This window comes from Mugil cephalus, chromosome 6 (assembly GCF_022458985.1).
Source record: "Mugil cephalus isolate CIBA_MC_2020 chromosome 6, CIBA_Mcephalus_1.1, whole genome shotgun sequence".
Taxonomy (NCBI): Eukaryota; Metazoa; Chordata; class Actinopteri; order Mugiliformes; family Mugilidae; genus Mugil; species Mugil cephalus.
Genome location: NC_061775.1, coordinates 11081102 through 11106349, shown reverse-complemented (window position 1 = coordinate 11106349; position 25248 = coordinate 11081102). Strand labels below are relative to the sequence as shown.

The 25248-nt window shown below is 45.2% G+C and overlaps 2 protein-coding genes across 4 annotated transcripts in view; one reads left to right on the top strand and one right to left on the bottom strand.

Annotated features, from left to right (window-relative positions):
• The first annotated feature begins 947 nt into the window (after positions 1-947).
• Positions 948-5238, top strand: traf3ip2l (TRAF3 interacting protein 2-like). Of its 3 annotated transcripts, XM_047587278.1 has the most exons (11): positions 975-1043; positions 1159-1208; positions 2074-2172; positions 2292-2989; positions 3077-3119; positions 3213-3277; positions 3362-3459; positions 3911-3979; positions 4140-4256; positions 4345-4419; positions 4511-5238. In XM_047587278.1, exons 3-11 carry the CDS (start codon positions 2129-2131, stop codon positions 4694-4696), a joined length of 1395 nt encoding a protein of 464 aa, XP_047443234.1. In that variant the 5' UTR covers positions 975-1043; positions 1159-1208; positions 2074-2128; the 3' UTR covers positions 4697-5238. The 3 variants fall into 3 exon arrangements, with proteins under 3 accessions (XP_047443233.1, XP_047443234.1, XP_047443232.1); XM_047587277.1 differs by having other exon boundaries at positions 948-1208; XM_047587276.1 differs by lacking the exons at positions 975-1043; positions 1159-1208 and having other exon boundaries at positions 1372-2172.
• An 804-nt stretch (positions 5239-6042) lies between these two features.
• The window catches only part of wwc3 (WWC family member 3), a 28589-nt gene continuing 9383 nt past the window's right edge, over positions 6043-25248 (bottom strand). The window contains exons 2-23 of the mRNA XM_047587274.1: positions 22718-22827; positions 22291-22491; positions 21499-21575; positions 20213-20292; positions 17462-17591; positions 16801-16950; positions 16538-16611; positions 14509-14757; positions 13287-13376; positions 12631-13202; positions 12438-12558; positions 11971-12051; positions 11785-11871; positions 11256-11451; positions 10969-11139; positions 9065-9201; positions 8813-8960; positions 8552-8716; positions 8359-8451; positions 8021-8251; positions 7812-7939; positions 6043-6796 (exon numbers count right to left, since the gene is read on the bottom strand). Coding sequence (XP_047443230.1) covers positions 6730-6796; positions 7812-7939; positions 8021-8251; positions 8359-8451; positions 8552-8716; positions 8813-8960; positions 9065-9201; positions 10969-11139; positions 11256-11451; positions 11785-11871; positions 11971-12051; positions 12438-12558; positions 12631-13202; positions 13287-13376; positions 14509-14757; positions 16538-16611; positions 16801-16950; positions 17462-17591; positions 20213-20292; positions 21499-21575; positions 22291-22491; positions 22718-22827 — 3358 coding nt within the window. The 3' untranslated portion in view covers positions 6043-6729. The remainder of the gene's footprint in view (positions 6797-7811; positions 7940-8020; positions 8252-8358; positions 8452-8551; positions 8717-8812; positions 8961-9064; positions 9202-10968; positions 11140-11255; positions 11452-11784; positions 11872-11970; positions 12052-12437; positions 12559-12630; positions 13203-13286; positions 13377-14508; positions 14758-16537; positions 16612-16800; positions 16951-17461; positions 17592-20212; positions 20293-21498; positions 21576-22290; positions 22492-22717; positions 22828-25248) is intronic.

Sequence of the window (25248 nt, the reverse complement as noted above, 5' to 3'; positions counted from 1 at the left end):
CTAACAAGCATGTCTGTGGAGGTGGGATAAAACTGGAGTACCCAGAGAAAACCCACACAGACACAGGGAGAACATGCAAACTCCAAGTGAAAATTTTAAATGGTATTCCTAACCATCAGAAGTTTTTACCGTGGTCCTGATAGGTCTTTATCATAAACTAAAACTGTTAAGTTAAAGGTGTCACTGATGTAAATGGTTACAGTTTGAAGTGGCAGTGAGGTATTAAAAGATATTGAGAAAGTCTTGAAAAGTCTTAAAAAGGTATTGAAATTAACTTCAGGTTTACTGTATACACCCTGCTCTCTGCCCTACAACCCTTGTGCTGACATATGACCCCCAGAACAAAAACATCACAAGAAAACCGGTTGCAGAAGAAGAATGACGTTAAATAATTGAGAACCACTGACATAATGCACCCCCTTAATAACCTGTTATCCAAACTATCTCAACTAAGTTCCTTATGTAAACGCAACAAACCCAGTAACTGTTGCAAACAAACTTTCCTGAAATCGTTGTGGGGCCCAGCACAAATGGCCCCAATCTGCCTTCAAAACGCAACTATAACACACACACACACACACTTGTATTTGTATGTTTGCGCGGACCATCTGCTGACATAATGCATTCCCAAGCCCCTCGCGTAACCATCTCAACTAAATGCCTAACCCTGACACGAAGCACAGCACAATTATTTCCTGTACCCTAAAATTATATCTTAACAGGTTTTAATCTGCAGTAACAATTTTTCACCGCAACGTGCATATAACACGACAAACGGTCCCCACAACGCAATAAAAACAAGATATCTCCCTCTCTCTCTCTCTCTCTCACACACACACACACACACACACACACACACACACACACACACAGAGAGAGAGAGAGAGAGAGAGAGAGAGAGAGAGAGTGTGTGTGTGTTTGGTGAAAGGTGGGGTTTCTCTGGTCCTCCGTCTTCATGAGGGCGGTGCTGCTCAAAGACACCGACGAACAAACTGGCTCGACCTGGTGCGTCAATATTTTTCATCTGTCCTGCTGAGGCGACGGTAAAAAGGATACATAAATAAATAAAAAGTACAGTTAAGGTGTATTTAACCGGGGGAGACGTGGAGTCAGCTTTCTGTTCAAGCTTTTTTTTTTTTTTTTTTTTTTTTACGCCAGTAGTTCACCTGAAGGATTTACCTGAAGGAGCAGGATTAACAACAACGACGGTGAGTGGTTATACTTGACTCACTTCACGTACTTTGACAAATAACTCATTGTAGACGCGTCTTGTGTGCTTTAAACAAACAGAAATTGCTTAAATATATCTTTCTTTCGGGTTTCTTTTTATTTTTTCAGATAAGCGTTAGCCCGTGTTTTTTTTTTTTTTTTTTTTTTTTTTTGTTTGTTAGCTGCACTTTAAAGAGTTTGAAGGCAGCCGGAGGCAGATCTGGGTCACACAGTGGAAAGTGCAAACAAACTACGAAAGCGTGCGACCACAGATAAGCTTTAGTGTGATTTACATTTACTGGAACTACCGGGGTTGTATGGGAAAATAAACCCACCTAAACTGAGGTCACACGGGCCTGAATTCATGTTAATGAGATTTGGTCCGTGCGCGGAGAAAGTGTGTTGAGGAAAAACGAGCGTGTGACCCCGGAAAAAAAGTCCGTGAAGCCCTCATCACTCGTTACCGAAATAAAAACACGTGTTCGCGGCGCTTTAACAGCGTCAAGAGAGAAATACCAGGATGTGTGTTTTGAACGTTTAGGGACGCCGTACTAGCCTGTGATCATTTATCAATAAGGTGATTAGTTACCAAGAAATGCAGAGATGAGTTTTATCTTTTGAAAGTTCAAAGTCGGTGAAAGGTGTCATTTCCTATTTCCCTCATCTGTGTTGACTCCCGGGTATTGAGCAACAGCTCGCATCTAGAGAAAAGTCCCCTGTGTGGGAGACACCGTGTCATGAAGCGAATCAAAAAGGCTCCAAACACGAGTGTGGGCTGATATGACAAAATGTCCTGAGAAGCTCTTAAATGCAAATACAACAGCTCTGACGTTTGGCCTGGTCACCTTGGTGTGAAATGATCAGAGTTTCAGACGCAGCTAAAACCTCACACACATGGACTTCAGGAGGAAACGACCCGATGATGCTGCCCACTTCGGTCTACCCTGCCTGTGCACCCAATAAGTGAGTTTTACCCATTTAAACCGGAAACATTCTGATGAGACTTTGATAAAAGGCAGAGCTCGTTATAAATTGTAAAATGCAGTGTTAAGTCATTAATAAATACGTTGCTTCTCCCTCAGTCGCCACCAGAGCAGCAGCCGCCACAACACACCTGAAGAGGACGATGAGACCATGAGCTCACAGGAAGCCAGCGTCGTCCCCAAAATGGACTCCAACCTTGATGGCCACCAACACCAATCCCATCCCCACCACCACCATCACCACCACCCTCCCCACCCCCACTCTCACCACCACCATCCAGACCACTCCACTGTCTCTGATGACGCCCTGATCGGCAGACAGAAGCTGGACAGAGAGCAGGAGGTCAAACACGTCCAGACACACTCCCAGACCAGCCTGAGCTTCTGCTCGTCCCAGTCCCCCCGCAGCTTGCCGGCCCCGTACAGCCAGCCGACTCCGTTCCCCAGCCAGCCTCACCCGAGCATCGCCAGCAGCTGGTCCCGGTACCCCAACAGCCTGCTGTCCTGCCTGAGCCAGAAAGATTACTCCAGCTGTTCGGGGGAAAGCTGCCTGTCCAGACACAAGTACCTGTCCCTCCCCGACAGGTACAGCACCAACATGAGCAGCCTGGAGCAGCCGCTCTCCCTGCACTCGAACCCGCCTTCGGCCGACCTGTGCCACCATACCCTGTCTCCGTACTCGTGCCCCCCGCAGGGAGCTGCCTGCTGCGCGCAGTGCCCCGCAGACGCCTTCAACAGGGGGCCTGCGCTCAACAAACACCCCTGGCCTCAGTACCACCCAGCTAACAGTCCCTACGGTAAACCCTTTCACTGACTACGCATCAGCCTTTTAACGTCATTCCCCGAAATTGCAATAGCAGCTAAGTTGCTCTTCTGTTCATCAGATCCAGGTGACTGCAGACTTCCGGGGCCCGGATTCGCACACCTGTGAGTTGTGAAAACGCGTCTCTTAATTCTTCCCCACACCACTTAATTCGCGACTCGCATCGCATTAACCTCGTTTTTTTAACTTCGCAACAGCGGCCACAACGCTCCAGTGAAAGAGAAGCACCTTCCTCTGAGCACGCCGCTGTCCCTGGAGCAGAGTAAGCGCCGAGCGGCAGATCCACAGATATTGACCGAGCCGCCGCACGCTCCTTTAAATATTTATGCTCTGCTCTTCAAAACAGGAAGGGTGTTTGTCACTTATGAAGCGGACAACGACAAACATGTCAATGAGATCATCAACTTTGTTGCTCTCCTGCGGCACAACGGTTTTGACACGCATGTACGTACAAGTTTTTTAAATTTATTTTTTAGTAGTTTCAGCAAACAGAGAAACGCCACAACCACATCAGAGAGCAGCAAAAACACATCTAGGTCTGTAACAGACGGCCAGAATGTGGTTATTACATATTTGAAATATTGAAGTGTTGATGATAATAGCTGCCTTGAAATGAGCATTATGAAAGTGTTTTTATTAATCTGTGGATACATTTCAAAGCTGAGCTAAAGCCTATTCAGAGGTTTCTATTCTTCATGACTGGATTTAGCTGCTGCCTTATTTGTGTGTCTTCACAAAGCTGATCATTGAATGACTTGGCGTCCTTCCTGCATCCTGTTTTCTTTGAAATGATTTTCTACCGTGTTACTAACATCTGAGTTTCTGCTTCGTCCTCCGTGCCGCGCATTATTTGGCAACTGTTGAACCGTCCGCCCCATGTCTTTGTTTGCTTCAGATCGACATATTTGAGCAGCAGTTCAGAAGCATAAGCAAGATCGACTTCATGGAGCGGTACCTCAGTGAGGTAAAGTCACATATCAGAACTGTCATAGTTGTTCCTCCAGTTTGAGCTCCACATCCTTCCCAAAACCTTGAATGAGCAAGTTCGATCAAGTCATCCAACAATTGCGCAAGAGTGACACAGCTTTCACCGACCTCACCGACCTTTCTGTGTCCTCATGCAGAAGGAGTACCTGATCATCATCATCATCAGCCCCAAGTACTACGACACAGTGACTGCCTCCCCCGTGGGCCTGGAGAACGACGAGAGAACCTTCAACACGGTGTACATACATAAGCAGGTCAGAGGAGGCCTTAGCTGGTGCTGCACATTGCTGAGAGAATTTTACACTCAAAGGAGGGTGTGGGTTTCTTCTGTGTGTGTTTCAGCTCCAGAATGAATTCATCCAGAACGGGAGCAAGAATTTCAGGTTCATTCCCATTTTGTTCCCCGGGGCTAAAAAGGTACGGTACTTTCATTTTACCGTCACATGCGACTGAACCCCGAGCCTCACTGGCGTCCTAATCCGTCCTGTGTCTGCTTTCCTACTATCAGTGTCACGTCCCGAACTGGCTTCTGAACACGCACGTCTACGGGTGGCCACGCGACCGGGACGACATCCTCCGGAGGCTGATGCGGATCGAGAAGTACAACCCGCCTCCGATCGGGGAACTTCCAACCATCGTCTCCATCCCCTTATACGGCTGCGACCTGAAGACAAACGCTGGACTCAAATCCTAAAACTTGCTTCCCGGAGAGCCCGTCGTTTTCCCGGGATATATTCCCCCGAGCGCCTTTTTTTTTTTTTTTTTCCAAATGAACATACAAATTATGTGCCAGTATTGATGTGAAGTGGAGGTACGGCGACGACAGGGACGAGCTTTTTGTTTTTTTTGTGCTTCTTGCTGCGTCATGCTCTGTGTTTACTGGTGCTACTCTGAGTTGATTAAACTGACGGGTGTGTTGAGTACGTGAGTTCAGAATTTGTTTGGGCGGTATGTTTACAGAGTGGAACAACAGCTTTCATTTAGGACGTGTAAACATTGACAGCCATATTGTGTCTTTATTACAGGTGTCCATTCAAAAGCCAACAGCTGTCCAAATGAAGTCACTGAAAACATTAACGCGCTGTCTTACTGTAATGTTTCCTATGGCCCTTGTCCCCTGGTCCGCGTTGTTTAAAGAGAATTTAAAGAAGTTGAAGGTTTTTGACTGGTTAGTATTCACTGAGGATTCTTACACAACTGTCTAAAGGAGTGCTATTAAATTATGTTCCAACTAAATTCCTTAATTTGAGCTTTTGCTTTTTTTTTTTCCTCGATTTACGTTTATTTCCTGTGTGCAGCCTTTTACCGTAACCTATCTCAGGCAGATTAAAGTGCAGGTAAAAGAAGAAACGAAACAAGAAAACAGACACAAGATTAAGCCAGAAACATTTTCTTCTTTCTATTGCCTTGTCTTTTTTTTTTTTTTTTTTTTTTTAATACTGTGTTTTGGCAGGTAAACAGTCTGTGCCACACACGACTGTTGAGGCTGGCCCCAAACCCCACAACCAACCACTGACAAGCAGAAACCTGGACCTATTTGCCTTACGGGGTCATTTGAGCATTCTTCAAATTTTTTTTTTTTTTTCCCTCTTGTTTGGGAGCGAGCCATGAGAATGCACAGATTAGCTTCGCTATTAAACTGAAGATGTACCGACACGCCGCCGTGCGCCATCAGCGGAGCGGCGCTGCAGCAGAACGACACTCTGCCTCTCCTCAGGTTATGGTGGCTTGTGTGGAAAGACAGGTTTGAACAGGATGTCGTACCGAGATAACTAGCTGACACAGCTGCATGCGCGGTGTGTGTGTGGTGGAGCTTCTTAAGAATCGGCAAATTTATACTCAAATGGGTCATCGCAACCCGCTTGAGGTTAGAGCGAAATCACGTGTGCGCGGCGCAGTGACACAGTTAGGAGAAATTGTCTGTGTGCGCACTATTCTCTGCCTTGATCTTCATCGCAGCTCCGGCTAATTGTTGTTAAAAAAAAAAAAATCAAGTCCTGATTTTCGCCTGCAACACAAACATAACTGATCAAAAAAAGATGTGGATTAATGATTTTTATCTTCACAAGAGGTAACACTGCAGATGTTCATACAGACATCATAGAAAATATCTGAATACAGGGTTTCATATAGCCATCCGTATATTGAAAAGTAAATGAAATAATATTAATTTTAATAACAACAAAATAACAATAACATCTGTAATAAAAGTCGATTACAAAGTGACATTTTATGTAAATAACTCTTAAGAATTAGGTAAGAGAAACAACAACGAGTCAATAGTTCCATTTTACTGTATGTAAAAACACTGAAGTGCTATTTGTTCAAAGCTACAACATGACATTTAAAAAGCAGGAAGCGTTTTTTGTTTTATTTCCTTCAAGGAAAAGTACTATAAAATAAGTTACAGTACAGTGAATTTGTCCAAACCGACTTTTGTTCCCGTCTTCCAGCCTTTTTGTAAGCACAAACAGAAGTAGCTCATACAGGAGTAAAGTCTGAAAGTCACTCTCCCCAAAAAGGAAATGACCAGTCGAGCCGTTGTCGATAACTGTGTCTAGCGCGTTCACGTCTGTAACAGCCGCTCAAATGCTTCTGATAACTGCGAGTCTTCATCATCTGTGTGTCGGCTTGCCCGTGTCCTTAGTAGGAAGAGCTTTGTACTTCATGAGCTCAGAAAATTTGACAAATACTTCATGTTTAGTCACATAATACAGAGGCAAGCTCTCATACATCGTCAGCCGGCAAAGGAGGTATGTTGAACCTTGGTCTTGTGAAAAAAGCCATCTTCTCTCTGCAGACAAAGAACACAACGTGTTACACTGGGCCTCGGAGCCACAGGTTCACACACAAATTATTGTGTGAATGTAATTCTTTGTGGTGCTTTCTTGACTGTTCAGTCATTTCTGCACGACACATAGGTTCATAACTACTTGAAACGTCTCATTATAAACTGGACAAATATAAAAATATTTCCTTTGACAAACACTGCTTCAATGTGCGTGTAAGATTGGCTCCTACACAACGTGTTTTTTCATGCGTTATTGCTGCTTTGAAAGCTCCGCACAGCTTTTGACCACCACCTGCACAATGGAGCAACGCCTTCGCAATTAAAATGCCTTTTCATCCCTGACAATCTGCAGACGACATGAATGCATGTAAACAATGAACCAGGTTTAAACAAGCCCCAAAAAATAAGGAAATAAAATGTCCTCGAGGTGTTTGTAGGGCTGCTTTAAATCAGGGCAGAGTTTATCACGTTTACAAGAAAAGCCTTAAAGAAAGGCTCCTTCTCGTGGCGTTCACTGCCTTGTAAGTGGAAAATGTCAGCAAGATCTTAGTTCATGAGTTGTGACACATTCTGTGACATTTTACAGAAATGGTGGAGGTGGACGGGAAGTTATGATTTAATAATGTCTCAAATTAATAAATGTTATATACGTTCCATTTGAAGGCAGCTTCACACCTCAGTCTGTTCTAATGATGCTCTGTAAATCTGGACTGTTTATACTATATACATATATTTGAACCAAATCTGTAAAACCTGACTTGTTGACACTTTTAGTAGCTAGTAGAGTGTAATCCTAGCAAGGCGTTTAAAGGTTATGCTCATCATCATGTAGCTGAAATCAAAGGTATCGTTTATCATCATCTGCTTTATTAGAAAGATGATGACGGAGGTGTGGGCAGACACACCTCCATGTGACGTCTGTTTTCCCTCTTTATGCCACTCAATGAGTGAATGTTAGATGTACTTGTTTCTCCTTCACTGTGTCACTGTCTTCAATCACACGTGCGACGTTCCCAACCTGAATGTCTGCACGGGCAGCGGCTCCTTCTGGCTCTGCCCTCTCATCTGCAGGACCTCTTTGGAAGCCTTCCTCAGCCTCCTCTCTGCCGCCTCCTCCTGAAGCTGCTCCTGCTTGCTTTGGCTGGCCTGCGGAGTGGACAGAAACTGTTAAACCCCGCATGTTGTGTAAAGCGACCGCAGAAAAAAAAAATCTGCTTGCGTTCTTACCTGTCTCTGGGCCTCTCTGAGCAGGCAGCGGAAGCGCTCGTCCCTCAGGGCCCAGTGGGGGAGCTCGGTGGCCTCTCTGGATTGCGGATCCTCCAGGCGCAGCTTCAGCTCTCTCAGGGCGCTCAGCTCCTCCATCAGCTGCCTCTGGCGGGTCCTGCAGGCCTGGAGATCCAGCTCCAGGTCCAGGGAGGTGCGTGTCGGCTGCTCGGCCAGGGAGGAGCGGTACGACTGCTGCTCACACGCAGCAACAACAACAACAACAACAACAAACCTCAGATGAACAAAAAGTAAAAACACTCGCACGTGTTCAAGTCTAAGAAGAAATGATGAGACTGTACCTGCTTGTATCGCAGCGTTCTCCTTTCCAGCGTGTTTCGGACAAAAGGCGATTTCTTTGGTAAGGTTGAGCTGTCGCTGTCACTACGATATAACTGGAAGGAGGTTGAAACCAGTCAGGTTATATGTGGAGGGAATATTAACTGCTAAGTCGTAAAAGTCCTTGATAACAGCCTTAGATCCTCAGACACTCACCCTGCAGACGTACTGACTGCGAGCCCCGGGTGAGAAGGTCTGCGAGCGGACGATGGTGCTGCCTCGCATGAACGGCGACGCGTGACCCCAGCGTCCCCCTCTCTCTTTGGGCCGGACTCGCACCGGCTCCGGGAACAGGCCCTCGGTCATGGTGGCCTTCTCCACCTGCAACATCGTATGAGCGCAACTTCAGCGTCCGAGTCTTTCGCTGACGCCGGGATAAAAGCGAGAACGCACGCACACACACACGCGTGACCAGACCTTTATAGTGGCCAGTTTGCTGGGTGTCTGATCACAGCGCTCTCCAGTGGTGATGCAGATGCCCTCCGCGCACAGGCCCTCCGAGCAGGGAGTCGCAAACGCCGTGCTGTTGCTGCAACCGCTGTCCACCGACTCCGCCTGCCAGCTCCTGCAAAAAAAAAAAAAAAAAAAAAAAAAACACCCTCGTCATGACAACGCACACACGCCAGAGGGGAAACGAAAACATTTGTTGGAAATGGAAAACACCGCCACCTCTCGGAAGCCGCCTCCCCCCGCTCGTCCTTCTTCTCCGGCCTCTGCAGGTCCGTCTCCGCGTCCCGCTCCTCCAGGCGGGGGGTCGGGGTGTTGCTGGGAACGGTGGCGCGTGACAGCGGACTGCACGCAGGGTCCTGAGATGAAACACAAAAAAAAAACTCTCGATAACCACCTTCGCACCAACAACAACAACAACAACATTGCGCCTCCCTCCTCTGATGGTGTGACATCGCGTGACCTGGAGCTGCGGTGTGAAGGCTTGTCTGGCTTGTAAAACACATTCTTATCGCTCCGGAACGAGCTGTGCACCTGTAGGACTGTCGGCTACAAACTGCTCAGCAATGCTACGAGGAGGAATGTCGGTTATACTGTACCTGGAACTAGTTTATCACTCCCCAGAGGGGAAATGGTTTTCACAACTCTATAAAACATATAGACATTTTAACATATACCATTTACTTCACCTCCCTCAACACGTATAGAACGTGTGAATACAGATGATTATCGAGTTTGTCTGTTCAGAATTGGCAGAGATATGGATCTGGATCAGTTGAATGATACTTTCGTAAATGAACGGACGGTGCTCTGAGTTTGTGAGTCTTTGTTGTTTCAGGACAATAACAATGTGTTCATAAAAAAACTTTTATTTGAACAAGCTCAACTCAGCTTTCCACACACGGAGGAAGGTGTGGCTCAGTAGCTGTCAGAGCACCACTGAGCGAAGACACAACAGTGAGCGTTGACGTCTAAACTGGTCCAATATGGCATTCGTAAGCGTTTCATTCAGTATGCGGTGGATTGTGCAGGTTGCCCAGTCATTCATCACGTGGAAGGAGGGAATGGAAGAGCCACAGCACAGCATCCTTCTCCCTCCCTCGTATGGATCTGTAGGTGTAGGTGGCTCCGGTCTGACGACTCAGAAACTGACCCCACATCACATCCTGCCACTTCAGTTAGTCAGGTCCTGGAGGCTTTCTCAGTCTGCTGCGTACACCTCAACGCCCACCTCTTTTAGACCTCCACTGGAGGTATTCCTGCTGACTTGTGATCTGATCCTCGTGGATCAGTAAGAATCATGTGAATGCTTTAAAAGTGCTCTGCAGAGCTTGTGACGGAACAACGCTTTTACGACTAAACGGCTGGTGATCCCTGCCAATCTGCAGCTGGAAATGATGCAGGCGTGAATGTATGTAAACAGTGAGCAAGGTTAAAACAAGCTCTACAAATAAAATAGGAAATAAAATGTCCTTGAGGTGTTTGAAGGGCTGCTTTAAATCAGGGCAGAGTTTATCACGTTTAAAAGAAAAGCCTTAAAGAAAGGCTCCTTCTCGTGGCGTTCACTGCCTTGTAAGTGGAAAATGTCAGCAAGATCTTAGTTCATGAGTTGTGACACATTCTGTGACATTTTCAGAAATGGTGGAGGTGGACGGGAGGTTATGATTTAATAATATCTCAAATTAATACATTTTATATAAGTTCCATTTGAAGGCAGCTTCAGACCTCAGTGCTTCCAGTCTGTTCTACTGACGCTCTGTAAATCTGGACTGTTTATATTATATACATATATTTGAGCCAATACTGTAAAACCTGACTTGTTGACACTTGTAGGAGCTAGTAGAGTGTAATCATTGCAAGGTGTGTAAAGCTTATGCTCATCATCATGTAGCTGAAATCAAATGATGAAATCCTGCCAGACAGACTTGGCAGGAAACATTAATAAAGCAAATTATTCTGCTGGTAACACCAGCAGAATAATTTGCTTAATTCATCTCTTTCTAATGCCAAGTTTGTAATATATCTGCTTGTAATTTATGTTCTTCCAGTCACTGGCCTGCATGAAAAGCGGATTCTTATCTGAGGAGTTGCTGTCACCGAAGGAACAGATGCATGTGTGTGTTTACCATAGATCTGGCCCTTTGCTCGTCATCCTGGCCGTTGTGGTGTCTACGGTGGCCGAGGCTCTTCTGTTCAGGCCTCTGCGACTCCGTCCCGCTCAGCATCTGAACTCGCAGCCAGTGGTAAACCATCTCTGAACTTCCCTCGCAGTTGGCCAAGCTCACCTGGGCCGTGCCCTGCAGCCGCACGCAGAAAATGAAAGTATTTAATTTAAGACTAACACAATGTCAACAGCTGTGCCTGCGGTCTGCGCTGGCAGTGGGGTGGTTTCGGCAGAGACGTTCAGACCCACCAGCAGCTCCTCCTGAGCCTGAGGTCCCAGCGAGCAGACAGACAGCTGCAGAGCACACACCGCCAGGGCATTTGCAGGGACAGGAATGCGGAAGCCTTCATTGAAACTCATCTGACATTGTGGCTCCAATGCTGTACAACAGTAAAACGCACAGGCCCGGCCGGCGTCCAGTGGAATCAAATGCACCTTCACGTACCTTTAACGACAACAAAAGATTTATAGGACACTATTTGTACAGACATCTACTTATCAATATTTTGGACAACTGGTCCTCAGTCAGGTTCAGAAGACGCAGCACCATCACAGTAACGCCGAAGGCCTGTTTTTTGTAGAATGCAGCCAGACCTTTAATCTGAAAATCTTAACAATAAAACAGTCTGTCATTGGTGTTATTACCTTTGACAGAGACGAGATAATAGTTTTTCCGCTAAACTAAGCTAATCAGCCGACTGTTGTAGAATGGTGAGAGAAATCTCTCATTTACCAAACCGCAAAATGAATAAGCTCAAAGTGGGCCGAATGTACTCACACTTTGCAGCCGTCTCTCACAACTGACGTGTTCAGATTCTTGAGCTGTAGCAGATGCAGTCGGAGAGACTGCGACGTGGACTCCCACCTGTGAAAGTTCAACAGAGACACTCCAGAGTTGATACGGATTCACTTAAAGGGAACGGGAATGAGTTCGCTACCCACGCGTAGTCTACAGTTTACTCACAGGAGTCCCAGTTGGATCTGGGTGGGCTCGCTCAAAGACGTCGGCTCTTTCACGTACGACATCTCGTCGAACTCCTCTGCCCTGTTGGAGCAATACGAAGAAAGCAGTCAGCAATGAGAAGACTTTCCTCACTTACTAGGCTGGTCCTTAAAGCATGTAGATTATTTGTGCGGGATTTGGGATTAAAAGACTGTACGGATGTGATATTGGCAACATAATTTAAAGGCTGTCAACATCAGAGAGTAAAATTAGGAACGGTTTTTCAGATTTAAAGAGCAGATGAGAGATTACTTTCTGCAGAAACTAACATTATTTGACAAGATTACATTCCACTTGGACAAGAAAAAAAAATCACAATCCAAGTGTTTTGATTTGGCTATTGCATTCTTCTCCTCTTTCACTAGGTGGTGCAGAGAGCTCGGTGTTCATGTTCTGCTGTGGTACAGTGAGGGTGGTTCTCCTCTCACCTCCTGCCCCAGGCCTCAAACACGCCGCTGTCTGTGGCCAGAGCATCCTCAGAAACACCTACAGAGACTCTCCTGGCTCTCCTGCCACTCCTGTTGGCACTGTTTCCCCTCAGAGTCACTCCTACAGAGAGAAAAACTGTTTATTCAGAATAACCAGCCTTCAGTCTGTTGGGACGGAGGTCAGATCACTTGCCTGTAGAGGTGAAAGGCGCCTGAGCCCCGCTGTCTCTGTGAATCTTGTTATCCAGTTGATGCAGGGCGGCGGGCGTCACCGTGTCCTCGCCGCTCAACATGGCGGTGTGCGACAGGGTTTGCGACTGCGCCCGCAGCCCCTCCAGCAGACCGCGGCCCGCCTGCTCCATGTACTCCTCCGTCATCTGGGTGAGAGGGCAGTCCTGAGGGGCGGAGTGGTAGGGCGTGTCCATGGGAGAGCTGGGCGGCGAAAGGGAGGAGAGCGAGGAGCGGGAGGAGAGGGAGGCCAGGGACTGCGGGGTGTCGTGGGAGCGCTTGGCTTTGCTCTGGATGAGCGGCTCAGGAGTGAACATGGAGCAGTCTCTGGACACGGTCTCCAGGGGTAGCAGGTAGCGGAGGTGGGGGTCAAGCGGCTCCGCGGCCCCCTCGTGGCGCTCGTACTGGGGGAGGCCGTAGATGTCGCTGAAACTGATGGAGCTCAGCGAGCCTCGGCTGGACGCCAAGGAGCCCCGACTGGAGGCGAGAGAGCCGCGGCTGCTGCTGGACGACACCGTCAAAGAACTGGCTGACAGGCTGGAGAGAAAAGAGAGAGGTGTGTAAGACACAGGCAGGAAATACAGAACAACTGGAATCTTTCAGAATGAGAGCGCGCTGCACCTTTTCAGCTGGGAGTGAAGGTAGGTGGTGATGCGTGTTGCCTCCTCCAGCTGTCTCAGCAGAGCGTTCCTCTTCTCCTGCTGCAGGATCCTGTCAGCAAGTACACAGCATGAGAAATCAGATTAGAGATATCAAAGGAACACTTCATCTTCTGGATCTTGACTGAAGACACTTAAGGACAATATGTCTTTATCGAGCTATGCTTGAAATTCGACTTTCTGAATGTGATCCTTGTCCCAGTTTACATGCAACGGAGAAAATCGAATAACTGACAGGAGCATGACCTCCTCCTCAACACTAGGTGGCGATATGCGTCTTTTCTGTGGGATAATACCACCTTAATAAGGCCCCATTTCCGGGTTGACCTATTATGTCATAAAATGAACAGAGTCGTGTGTCAGACCGGCATCTCAAACAGCAACCAGATGGATACCAGTTCAGTTTTTTTAATCTCCTACATAATGTTCGCATAACTTCTGGTGCAGATAAGATGCACGCTATCCCTCAGGTGGTTCTTCTACTGGTCTGGTTTACCTTCTACCTTCTTCTTCTGCAACCAGCTTTCTTGGATGTTTTTGTTCAGAGGTCATATGTCAGCACAGTGGTTGTGAAGGATGCACACGCGTGTTATCCTGTTGTAGTCCGATTAAGGGTATACATGCCGGAGAAAACCGAATTCCAATCATATTACCTGGGTGTCTTAATAATAAGGATAAGGAGAACTCTTATTTTAGTCGGAGTAACGTGTTTACATGCACTTAAGTTCTCCAGTCAGAGTCCGATTAAGGCAATAATTTGTTTTTTTCACGTGCAAGTAAACACACTGTGTTGTCTATCCTAAAATCCACAACTAGCACATCATATAACAGCATGTAACACAGTTGTCTCACTACTGTACTGCAACACCTTAGAGCAAATACTAGACCAGACCCAAGATTTACCGGCACCTTCCCTTCATTTCTTTTATTTAGATTTAACAGTAGTATGATGCTGCTTAGGCTGTTCCTCCAATTCTACTACGAAAGTATACATCTAAATACAGTACAGTATAAGTCACTGTTTCAGAGTAAATTTAAAGTAGGGCCTGTTCCAAAAGTCTACCTTAAGACTGCAATATTTACATTTAAATATTGACAGTTGTCATCCTAGAAGTTCAGTTTGCTTATGTGTTAACACCTCTTTTTCCCGGGAGAGAGAGCAGACGATCGTTTTTTTTTCTCACCTCTGATTGGCTCCCTGGCTCTGGGAGCTGTGGGCCCTCTGCACCTCCTCCTCCAGCCTGGAACGCTCCTCCTCGAGCTGCAGCAGCGTCTCCTGCGGGTGCTGCTGCTTGCTGACCAGGATGAGCTCCTGCAGCAGGGCCTCCTTCTCGCGCAGGAGCTGCATGAAGTCCCGGTCGCGGTCCGCTTCGGCCCGCCCTGACCAGCTCTCACTGTCCAGCTGTGCTAGCTGGTGCTGTATACTCTGCACCCTGAGAGAACAGCAGGTAGGTTTTAACGGAAGGCAGAACTGGTTTGCACATTTTTTTTTTTTTTATTAACTTCTCATACTTGGCACTACTATGCTGACATGGATACAGCTGACAAATTTATAGGCACAGCTTTGCAAGTACATGCTGCGTCCACTTGGATGCAAACATTCGTTGAATAAACTTTGCTGGAGCCAAACGCTCCTGGCACTCTTGCTCTTGTACAAACTGCAAAGAGTTCACAAGCCACGATCAAGAATGAAACACGGCCTGCCCCCGGCTCAGATCACACACTCTAAGATATAATGTTATTCAGCAACCTCACTACATGCACACTGCGGATACAATGTTTATGTAGGTTTTTTACATCGTATTCATTTCGTGTCGTACATTGGGGAACGCCTAAAGCACGACCTCGCCAGACACTCACTCAGGCTCACTCAGAGAACTGGGGTTACACAAGTAACCTAAAGATATACGTGTGGTGGCACCAAAAACTGTTTACATGATATATATTACAGGTCACCACATACTTTTTTGAAGACATGAAGAACAATGTGCAAATAATTAAATGACAAAATGATATATATATATATATATATGCACTCTAACTTAAGGGAATAAGAAGCTCCAGAAAGAGCATGTGAAGCTGAGGAAAGCAGCAAGTCAAACCTAATTTACAAACATGTGGAAATATTCCTTTAATAATTGATGAGTTAAAACTTAATTGAGACATCTGCTTCTTTATTTAGCTTCCAATCAGTTCTTTTGACATCTTGTTTCTGAAATTAAGCCGCCATGAGAAGTTACTGAGTTAATGTTCACATATGACAACATATAGTGTTTAAGCCCAGCAGACCTTTCATGCGTCCACTATAACGACAGCATTCATTTTAGTAATTGCCGCATGAGCTACCTGCTGCATCGGCCAGTGCTCTCGCAGGTGTATAAGATGTTTACGTAGACTCAAATGGGAGCTCAGAGAGAGTGAGTTCTCAGCTCAGATGAAATAATAACTGTGTTTATGTGTGCTGGATTTCAGACACGGTGACTCAGTGACAGAGCATGCAAGTTTCCACAGGTCTCCCTTCTCTCTCCCTCTTCCTGATGTCATGGTTGGCTTTGCTGTTGCCGTGTCACCCCAGTAACATGAATCTTGTTTAAAAAAATAAAAAACAAAAAAAATAAATAAAAAATAGAAAAGTGCACAGCATAATAACACAGTGGCTGTCGTTGCACCAGCTATCATCACCGTGCATCGCTTTATGTTATGAGGCACTCTGTCCGGGCAGGAATGTATCAATCATTAGATAACCCCACACCCTTCATGACACACCTGTGCCAAATTCATATGCAACTTCTTCAAAAACTGAGGAATTTTCAGGCTCCGTCCAATGTTGATTTTGCCGATGTATAATTTAGTCTAGCTATATGTTGAGCTGGAATATATTTAACCAAACGCTGCGTATGTTAAACCACCTTGTGGAGGAGCAGGGTGTCAGGCCGTGAGCAGGCCCTCTCTCTAGCTGCGCACACAAAGGCAGCACACAGTCAGCAGCAGCGTGGCCAGGCAAGAATGTGACCACCCAGCTCATTCTGCTGGCCAGACATCGCTCAGCAGCCACGGCCACCGGGAGCAAATACTATTCATAACACATCCTCCCACTCTCCCACTAGACAACACGCGGGGCCCGAGGAACCAGAGGCTGCTGACTGGGCCTGTGAGTCAGAGCTGCGTGCCGGTGTGTCATAGTACTACGACTGACAAACAACAAACACTTACTTTTTCTTGGCTTCCTCATACTGCCAGTTGAGTTTCACTTTGTCCACCAAATGCGAGGAATCTTGGGAACCATACTTTGGAATAGTAAGAAAGACAAACTTTGTTATGAGTGGCTTTACGGCACGGACTGAAAATTCACTTCAGAGTCATTTCAGATACACACTACGAGGGGAGTGTAAGGAGCAATCTGAGGTGTAAATCATGTAGTCACCATCCCATCATGATATTGGGGAGACATGGAGGAGTAGCAGTGTTTATCCTACCTCTCCCATGACGTCAGTCTGACAGCCAGTGTCACAATACTGCTGCAGATTGCACGAGTCACCCACAGTTCCAGTGCTGTTGGCCACTTCGCCGGCCGAGTCGCTGATTGACAGGCTGCTTTGGAAGTTAACCGTCAGCTTAGCCAGACTCTGCCATGTAAAAAAGAGTGATCAATTAATAAAATAACAAAAAAAAACAGATCATTAAAGGATCACAGAAATACTACTGCAGAAGTAAGTAATTTGTTGTGAATAGGACTAATAAAAAACGTTGACTGGCAGCAGTAGGTTTCAGCAGATCCATTTTCCTGTGCCATATTTTAAAATGATTACAACCTTTAAAATCATCTGCTTCCAGTACGTGCTCATAACTAGATTGGTGCATTGCCGGGAAACGCCTCTGCCAATGTGGACAGACAATCAGACCGAACGACCGGCTGGTTTCCACTTCATTATTCATTCTTTATTATTACATCGTATATTTTGCTTCGCTGACAAAATTGGAGACGTGGTGGGTGACTTAAATGTCTGCAAATGTGTTTTATTTCAAGAGATGAGCACAACAGTAGAGGGTGACAGACACTAGAGGTCAGCATTGAATACGCCAGCAACAACTATCACAGAAGTGGAGACGAGTTGGGAAAAAAAAAACAACAGATACCTGGATGAGGTCCTGCCTCTCCTTCTCGCCCGTGCTGATGGCCTTCTTGATGCTCCGTAGCTCGTTGAAGATGGCCTGAGCTTCGTCCAGCTTGTAGTTCGTCTGGCTGCAGGACATCTTCCTGTCAATCCTGTGGCACAAACACAGACGAGGCGCGTGAATGTCTAAGCGTATCTCACTACTTTACAAGCCACGAACATCAACGTTTCATTTAATTTTGTTTTAAATCGTCTAATATGTTTGAATTCTGTCGTTCTTTCCCTTGTTTTTCAAGGTTTTGGAGTCTCAACCTGAGAAAATGTAGTAAAACTGAATAATACTATTGCCTTTCTTCACCGATTTACCCCATCTATTCATTCACACAACGCTGTATACACTCGCAGCAGTCCGTTGTCACGCGTAAAACTAATAATTCAATGATCAAAAACATAAATATAATGAAATAAAAATAATATTTACTGATGTAGCGTTGTCAGTTTTGTGCTTCCGTAGAAGTGACTGTTGAAACTGCATCACACAGTTTAAACATTTCATTCATCCTTGCGCAACAGCTGCGCGCTACCATACGTTAGCACATTAGCACATTAGTAGTAACAGTAAATTTTTCTCAGACAGTGAAAGAGTAGAAAAATGAGATCATCTGTAATTGACACCACTAGATTCAAGAAATCTAAAGTTTAAAATTAAAATCGCCAAGTCACCTGGTGGGTGGGTGTTTTTTATTGGAGAAAGACGTCAGTGGTGAAATAAAGTCTCTAAAATGAACCATGAGACGAATATTTGAACTATTTTTGTGAGGGAGGGAACATTTATGAATGACTGTGATCAGTTAAGAAATACTGACATTGTATGTCACAGGTCAGTGTAAATTCCAACTTCTGCTTTCTGCACTGTTCATAGTTTATTCGATAGTTTGAAGTTCTGTGCGGATGAAATCAGACGCTGTATCATGTGCTATTTAAGCCTCCCTATGATTTAACGCCTCTGCTGATGATGAAATTTAGCGAAAACATCAACTTCAAAACCCGAATTCCAATCTGCGCGATACTTTGCGCTCCGCCAAGTACATCGTCGTCCTCGTGTGTTTGTGCATGTGTGGTTTTTGGGGCTGGCGGGTTGGGAGCTGGAGAAGCACAGCACGGTGCCTCCTCCATCAGCCGGGCCTGGCACGTGGCCTCCCCTCTCACCACAGCCCGCTTCCTTCACTCTCCTTCAACAGCAGGTACTGTTCATCCACCCGACCCTGCCTCTTCCTCCCAAAACAAGCCCTGCTTTGTTACCCCCCACCCCACTGGCAGGGCTTGAGAGTTTATAAGTTTATATGCTTAGCAAAAAAAAAAAAAAAAAAAAAAAAAAAAAAAAAAAAATGCCTGCCTGAACTGAACCCCCTCCACCCAGCGGACCAGCATGTATGCTCACTTCTTCTCCAATCAGTTAAGTTCTCAGAAGAACCTGTTGCCATGTTGGCCACAGGAACTGATGAAAGTATGTGCAGTATCTCAAAATTTGAGAAACTTGTCAAGATAAGGTTGAACACCAAAAGATATTTATATGGCAAACTGTCCACGAGAGATAAACTCCTGAATTCTTTGAGTCAAGTCGCGATCCCCTCGATAAGGGGGAGGGAGGTTCTTCGGACTCTGTTTATTTGCTTTATCTGATGCGACATGGCGTGGAAAACAATTAGCTATATTGCTCACAACAGCTGAGATTGGGGATAAAAACAAAACACACACACACACACACACAAACAACAGCCGTAGGGTCCCTCCTGGCCTCAGCACCACTGGGCAAAAACCAACCCAGAGGGAACAATGGGACATACACACACACACACAAGCAAACAAAGGCACACACTGACATACGAGCACGTATACACACACACAAAAACTCAAGAGGAGGATACGTCCATGTTTTCTGCAAGCTGTGTATTCTCCTGTCTATTCTGGGAATCACTTGAGTCGTGTATTATCTAAGAGATAAGGGACTCTTTGCCAGGACTCAGGAAGTGCAGAGGAATTTGCTGCCAGATATCTCTGTGTTTTTGAAACTGCTTTCGAGTCCGCACCTCCCCCCTCCTCCTCCCCCTCCCCCTCCCCTCCCCTCCCCTCCTCCCCCTCTCCATGGAACAACTTCCTCTCCAGGCTGAGCCTTGGCTCCCTGCACTCCACTGGTGCATCCTCTTCCTGAGGTGGAGTCCCCTTTTCCATCAAAAAACTCCCTCCATTTGCCTTTTCTCAAACACTCTCCTTTTTTTCTCCTCTGGGAGGTGGAGCTTCTATTTCTAACATGAAATTTAGAACTGGTCAGAAATGTTCCCAGCACAGAAAGACAGTGTATGTATGTGTCAGGAAAGAAACACAAAGTAAAGAAAGACGAACAAGGGAAACTCCCCTTAGAATATTAGGGGATGAAAGCTGAAGGATTATGTTTAAGTTTATGTTGTGTTTTTAGGCGGTGGGAACTTTTTCTTTTTTTAACTAGGTTCAAACACTTTGTAGGAATAGTCTTAATAGGCTCATTGTTGTTCACTGACATGTAACAGTTTGAATACTTATTGATGTAGAGAAGACAAAGAGATGAAATACAGAACATAAAGGACAAGGCCAACGCAGAGGGAGGGTGAGAGGGAATAAAAAAGGGAAAAGGCCGCTGGGTGGGGAGCAGAGAGGCCGAGGGTTGTAGGAAGGAGAAGGGTGGCCATGGGAGGAAGGGTGGGCCTGGGACACACAGAGGCAGAGGAACACTCACTCCTGCAGGGTCTCCACTCCCATTTCCTTATACTGCAGCTCCTGCTTCACCTGGGCCAGCTCCTGCTTCAGTCTGGAGAGCTGCGGACACAAGCGAGCACCGGGTTACCAGGGCGCACAATGGGCTTCTCTCACCACCACCGCCGGACAAAACTGCTTAGTCATGACTATTCACATACAGGAATGCTCTGCTATGTTTATACAGAGGTACACACACACACACACACACACCGGTACACGCATGCATCCACACAAACTAGATCACACACTGAGCTTTTCTGGAAAGACATAGAAAATATTAAAGGTTTCTGCTGTTACTGATGCTTGGAAATGTGATTTAAGAGATGTATTGAGTCGTAAAGTTCAGATTCAGATTGTACAGGGAGTATAACTGACATAACACAAAATGATCCTCGGTGATATCATTGGGTTTATCTCAGTATGGACTCAGAGGCTGTCAAGGATCAGCAGATCCTTACAAACTGAGGAGTGGCAAATGAAAAAGATAAGTATTTACAAGGCAGGGATGTTGTGCAGCTCCAAGTCAAGTCGAGGGACTGACTCAATCAGAGAACATGTCATGTTTTCAAATTGTAATTTCAAGTAAATGAATCATAAAAACATAAAACTTCTAGAGCCAAACTAGCTGCTCTGTACGGCAGCGGGGCTCGGAGCTAAATGCTAACGTAAGTATCCAAACATGCAGCTGAAAAGCAGCTTGAATGTTAATATATAAATTAGCTAATTAGCTTTTGCTAATTGGTGCTAAAATTAAGACTGAAGATGTGATTTCTATTTGACCTGATGGTGGTGCTAAATGAAAAGTTATTAGATCCTCAGAGTTAGATTTTATAAAACAAAACTGATGTCATTACCTCAACAGTGATTAAAATGAAGAGCAGTGAATTCTGACAATACATCACTTTGGCAGAGTCGCTAACTACGTAAAATACGTACACCGGCACAACATAAACCTCAAACTACTACGTTACTACTGAGGCTCGTTCCACTAAAATGGGTGTTAACATTTCGTCTTACTCATCTTTTCGCTTCAGGTTGACTCAGGAAAAACCCTCACCCAGATGACTGATCTCAGAGAAATGTCCAACTTGGCCCAGTGAGTCGGGACCTAGCCCCTGACTGACCCTTTGATGATGATCTCATCCTCATCCTCTTGAGGCCCCGGGCCAGAGCCACAGTATCCTGTAGGGGCCACACCCCAGCCCCCTTCACTACCCAAAAGGGCCCCTCACTGCAACCCATTGTTCTCCTCCGATAATGACTTACCCGCTCTCGTCTACAGGCTACTTCCACTTTGATTTGGTCAGGGTCGTATTTCGCATTTGAGGACGAGCCAGAGAGCGCTGTGAAAACATGAAAAGAGGAGGTCAGAGGGGGATCGGCAGTTGGTTAATAGTGATGATTTTAAGGTTAAGTTGAAGAGAATGAGCCGATGGGGGATCTGGTGTCGTCTTCCAGCCTTTGCTGTCTCTGGACGCCCCCTGGACTCTTTGTGTGTGTGACAGCTGGCTGGAGTCAGAGTGTGAACTGGGCGGAGGTGGTTTAAAGAGGGCTGAACGAGGAACGAGGGCTTGGAAGATTTTCTATAGATCTGCACCCCCCCCACCAGTTATTCAAGGGACATCAGCAATATTGCATGTCCACGCCAGATGATCGGGTCAGCCGAGGTCAGGTTTTTTGTTCTCACTGAGCTTTCAGTTTCACACTTTTCTCATCCTTTCCTTGCCTACACCAACATAGACAGTATTTCTTCAGATGGAAGTCATTCTGATCACAGATTCCTACTTAACCGTTTACATGGACGCTGAATAAAATGATCTGATAAGACACAGGCCTTTACACGTCAGAGTCAGAATGAAAAATGTCTGGATATGTGCAAACTACATGGGGATAGGATGCACCAAATCTGCTGGAAAACGGCGAAAAAACGGCGAAAGAAGAATTATTTGTTGTGATCGAGCTATTATTATCAGAATATCAGTCTCTGTTTTCAGAATAAAACAATGTGTCAGGATTTTCAGTCAAGTAAGTGAGCCCGAGGACATAAAAGCGCCTTACTGCTGGTGATGGAGCGGTTGTCCTCAGAGAGCTCATGGAAGAGCAACATTTCCTGCTGAGCCAGCTCCAGGCGCTGCTGCTTGACCAGGTACATCTCCTTCTTGGCTTTGAGGGCCTCCTGGGCCACCACAAGGTACTCCTTCAGCATGCGCTCCTGCTCCTGTCGCCATTGAGTCCGCGGGTTCTCAATCTGGGTGGTCTCTGACAAGACAAAACGAAACAAAACAGAGGACAGCAATCAGCAAATAATCCTATAAAGAAGCAACATTATCGGCCAGAAAAAATGGTGGATTCATCTCCACACTGTTCCGACATTCAGTGGACATGCGGTGTTTGTGTGAAGAATGTTTTCAGTTGAAGTAGTAAAATCAGGTAATATGATTGTGTTCAATGCATTGTATTTTTTATAGAGACAAAGGGCACTCACTGTTAATGTGGTCAATGTAGTAAACTCCCACTTGCTGGTCATAAACTTCCTCCCACCCGAGAGGGAGTTCATCTCCAACGCAGTCAGCAAATGTCAGCGGTTTGGTGATCCTGAAATATATTTTTACAAATTTAACGCGGCAGCAGCAGCACCAGGAAATACACACTGCTAAGTATCCTGCACTTTGTCTTAGAGACGCTAATGCTTGTGACATAACACTGACAATTAATCACACACAAAGAATCGGCATAGTAGAATTACACTGATCAGTTTTATACTATTACCACTGTACAACTGTATATGAAATATAATTTAACGTCCTCCTTGTGGAAATTGTGTTTTCTGTATCTCACGTTATGTAATGCTTCCTGTAACATCAACAGGCCTGCAGGCTGCCCTGCCTCACTGATTACGTACATAAAAAAGGTGTGTTCAGAATTAATCGAGGGGAAAGAAGCAAAAAGTAAACAGTCATTATAAAGAATATCTTCTCAGCTGCATGAATAAAATAATCTTCAGTGTCCAGACTTATGAAACTGTGGATGAATGTCTCCTCCCAGCCTCCCAACCCACTGGCTACTCCATTACTACTTACACACAATGCAAGAAATAGTAGACAACTCTAGTTAAGACCATAGCATAAAATTAAATATTGTATAATTGCAACATAATACAATAATACAGCTAGAAACCTAATAGTGAACAACACAGCTAAAGCAACAGGGCCAAATCCAGCGCAAGCTAGCTGGGAATAAAACCTAGGCTTAACTCATGCTCCCCTAACGTTTATCTTTAGCTGTCATTCAAATATACCTTCCAGTTAACCAAATATTAATCTTTCTTTACTTGGTTTATTGCTAACACAAAAGTAAATAAATCATAAATAATCATAAAATAAATAAATCAAGGCAAACTAAAACTAAAGCTAGCCTAGCTTAAACTTAAAGAAAACTAGCCTAGCTTAACCATGTACTTGTGGCTAACTTACATTCTTACAGGCAGAATTAATGACATGTGTTTAAATGTGTTAAACTGCAAATCAATTGTAAATAGTTTAAATCTTTGATCCCTTTTTCCTCAACCTTATCTTCTCCGTAGTTACTTCTTTCTGCTAGATTATCCACCTTCATGCCCAAGTCTGTTTGCTCACATATCAGAGAAAACATTCAGTTTCGGTCCCACAAGGACGACGCTTTGATAAAGAACAGCTTTCAAACTTCAGAGTGTAACATACAATATTTAAAACATGACCATTTTTAAAAAAAAAAAAAAAAAAAAATAAAAATGTGTGGATTCATTGATTCAGTTGAATTTGTAGACTGCATACCATTAGTTAAAATAAAAAGCCTAAACATATTAAAGGAAGCTTCATAAAACTTGTCTTTTCAGTGATTAATTGTGCAAAGAAACGACTGTATCGATGTAACGATTTGTTAAATCTCCCATCAGCACACCCTGTGACATGCTGTAATGGTGACTGTGACAGGCCGGAGCTAATGACATCAGGCTGATGCATAACTAACCAGCTAAAAACATATCAGTGAGCTGTGAACCGCTGGGTCTGATGACAGCAGTACACACAGTAACTGATTACCATCAATCAGCGCAGACAAAAGGGAGTCCAGCGACGCTGACCCCTTCCACCACAGTATGCTCACAATGCAGACGCCGCATGAGGCCTGATTCTGGCGAGGTATGCATACAATGAGGGGACGGCCCGGAGAGAGTCGCTGAGACATTCTGCACCGCATTCCTCAGGAGACAGACAGAGCAGCTCATACAGGCGCTCGAGACAAACACACCTCGCTAGGTCTTACACTCCCTTCATTCAATGAAAAGAGAGAATTAAGGCAGAAAGCCACCAGCCCTGAGACACACGCTGATGATTCGTGTTAAATACAAGAATGAATTACTCATACATTCTTAAAAAAAAGTTACTATTAAAGTGACATACTAACGACCATGTCTAAAAGGCACAAGTATTACAGAGTTGTTCTGAATCCTATGAGATAATAAATCACACAGACTTGTCGACTTGAAGACTTGCTTCAAATTCAATTAACTGCCTTTGCGTTTCACACATTTTGGGGAAGTTCGACAGCATTTAACAGCATTGGATGTTGCATGTTGTTTTTAAACGTCACAACACAGAAGTTGACACCAGAAAATGTTTGACCATAGGCTGAATAAAGCCGGAACTGCTCCTCAGAAGTGAGGCCAAAGCAAGCAGAGCGCCTCCTGGTGTCTGGCTTTAGTATAGGTCATGAGCTCCACCTCCTCCGTGTTAGCGGATGGGACTTGGGCCGAACTAAAACACTAAAATTTTCAGTCATTTTAGGTAGTTAATATAACGTTGATGCATGTTCAAGTGCTCATTTTTTTGGATAGGTTACATTTTAGTTTGTTATTTAGTTGGAAACAGGATGTGACATGATGGTGACCACCAGTTGCCATGCCGACAGCCCCGCAAAGCAAATCCCGAGGGGCCATGAGGGTTGTAACAACAATTTTTTTTTTTTTAAATACAGCGT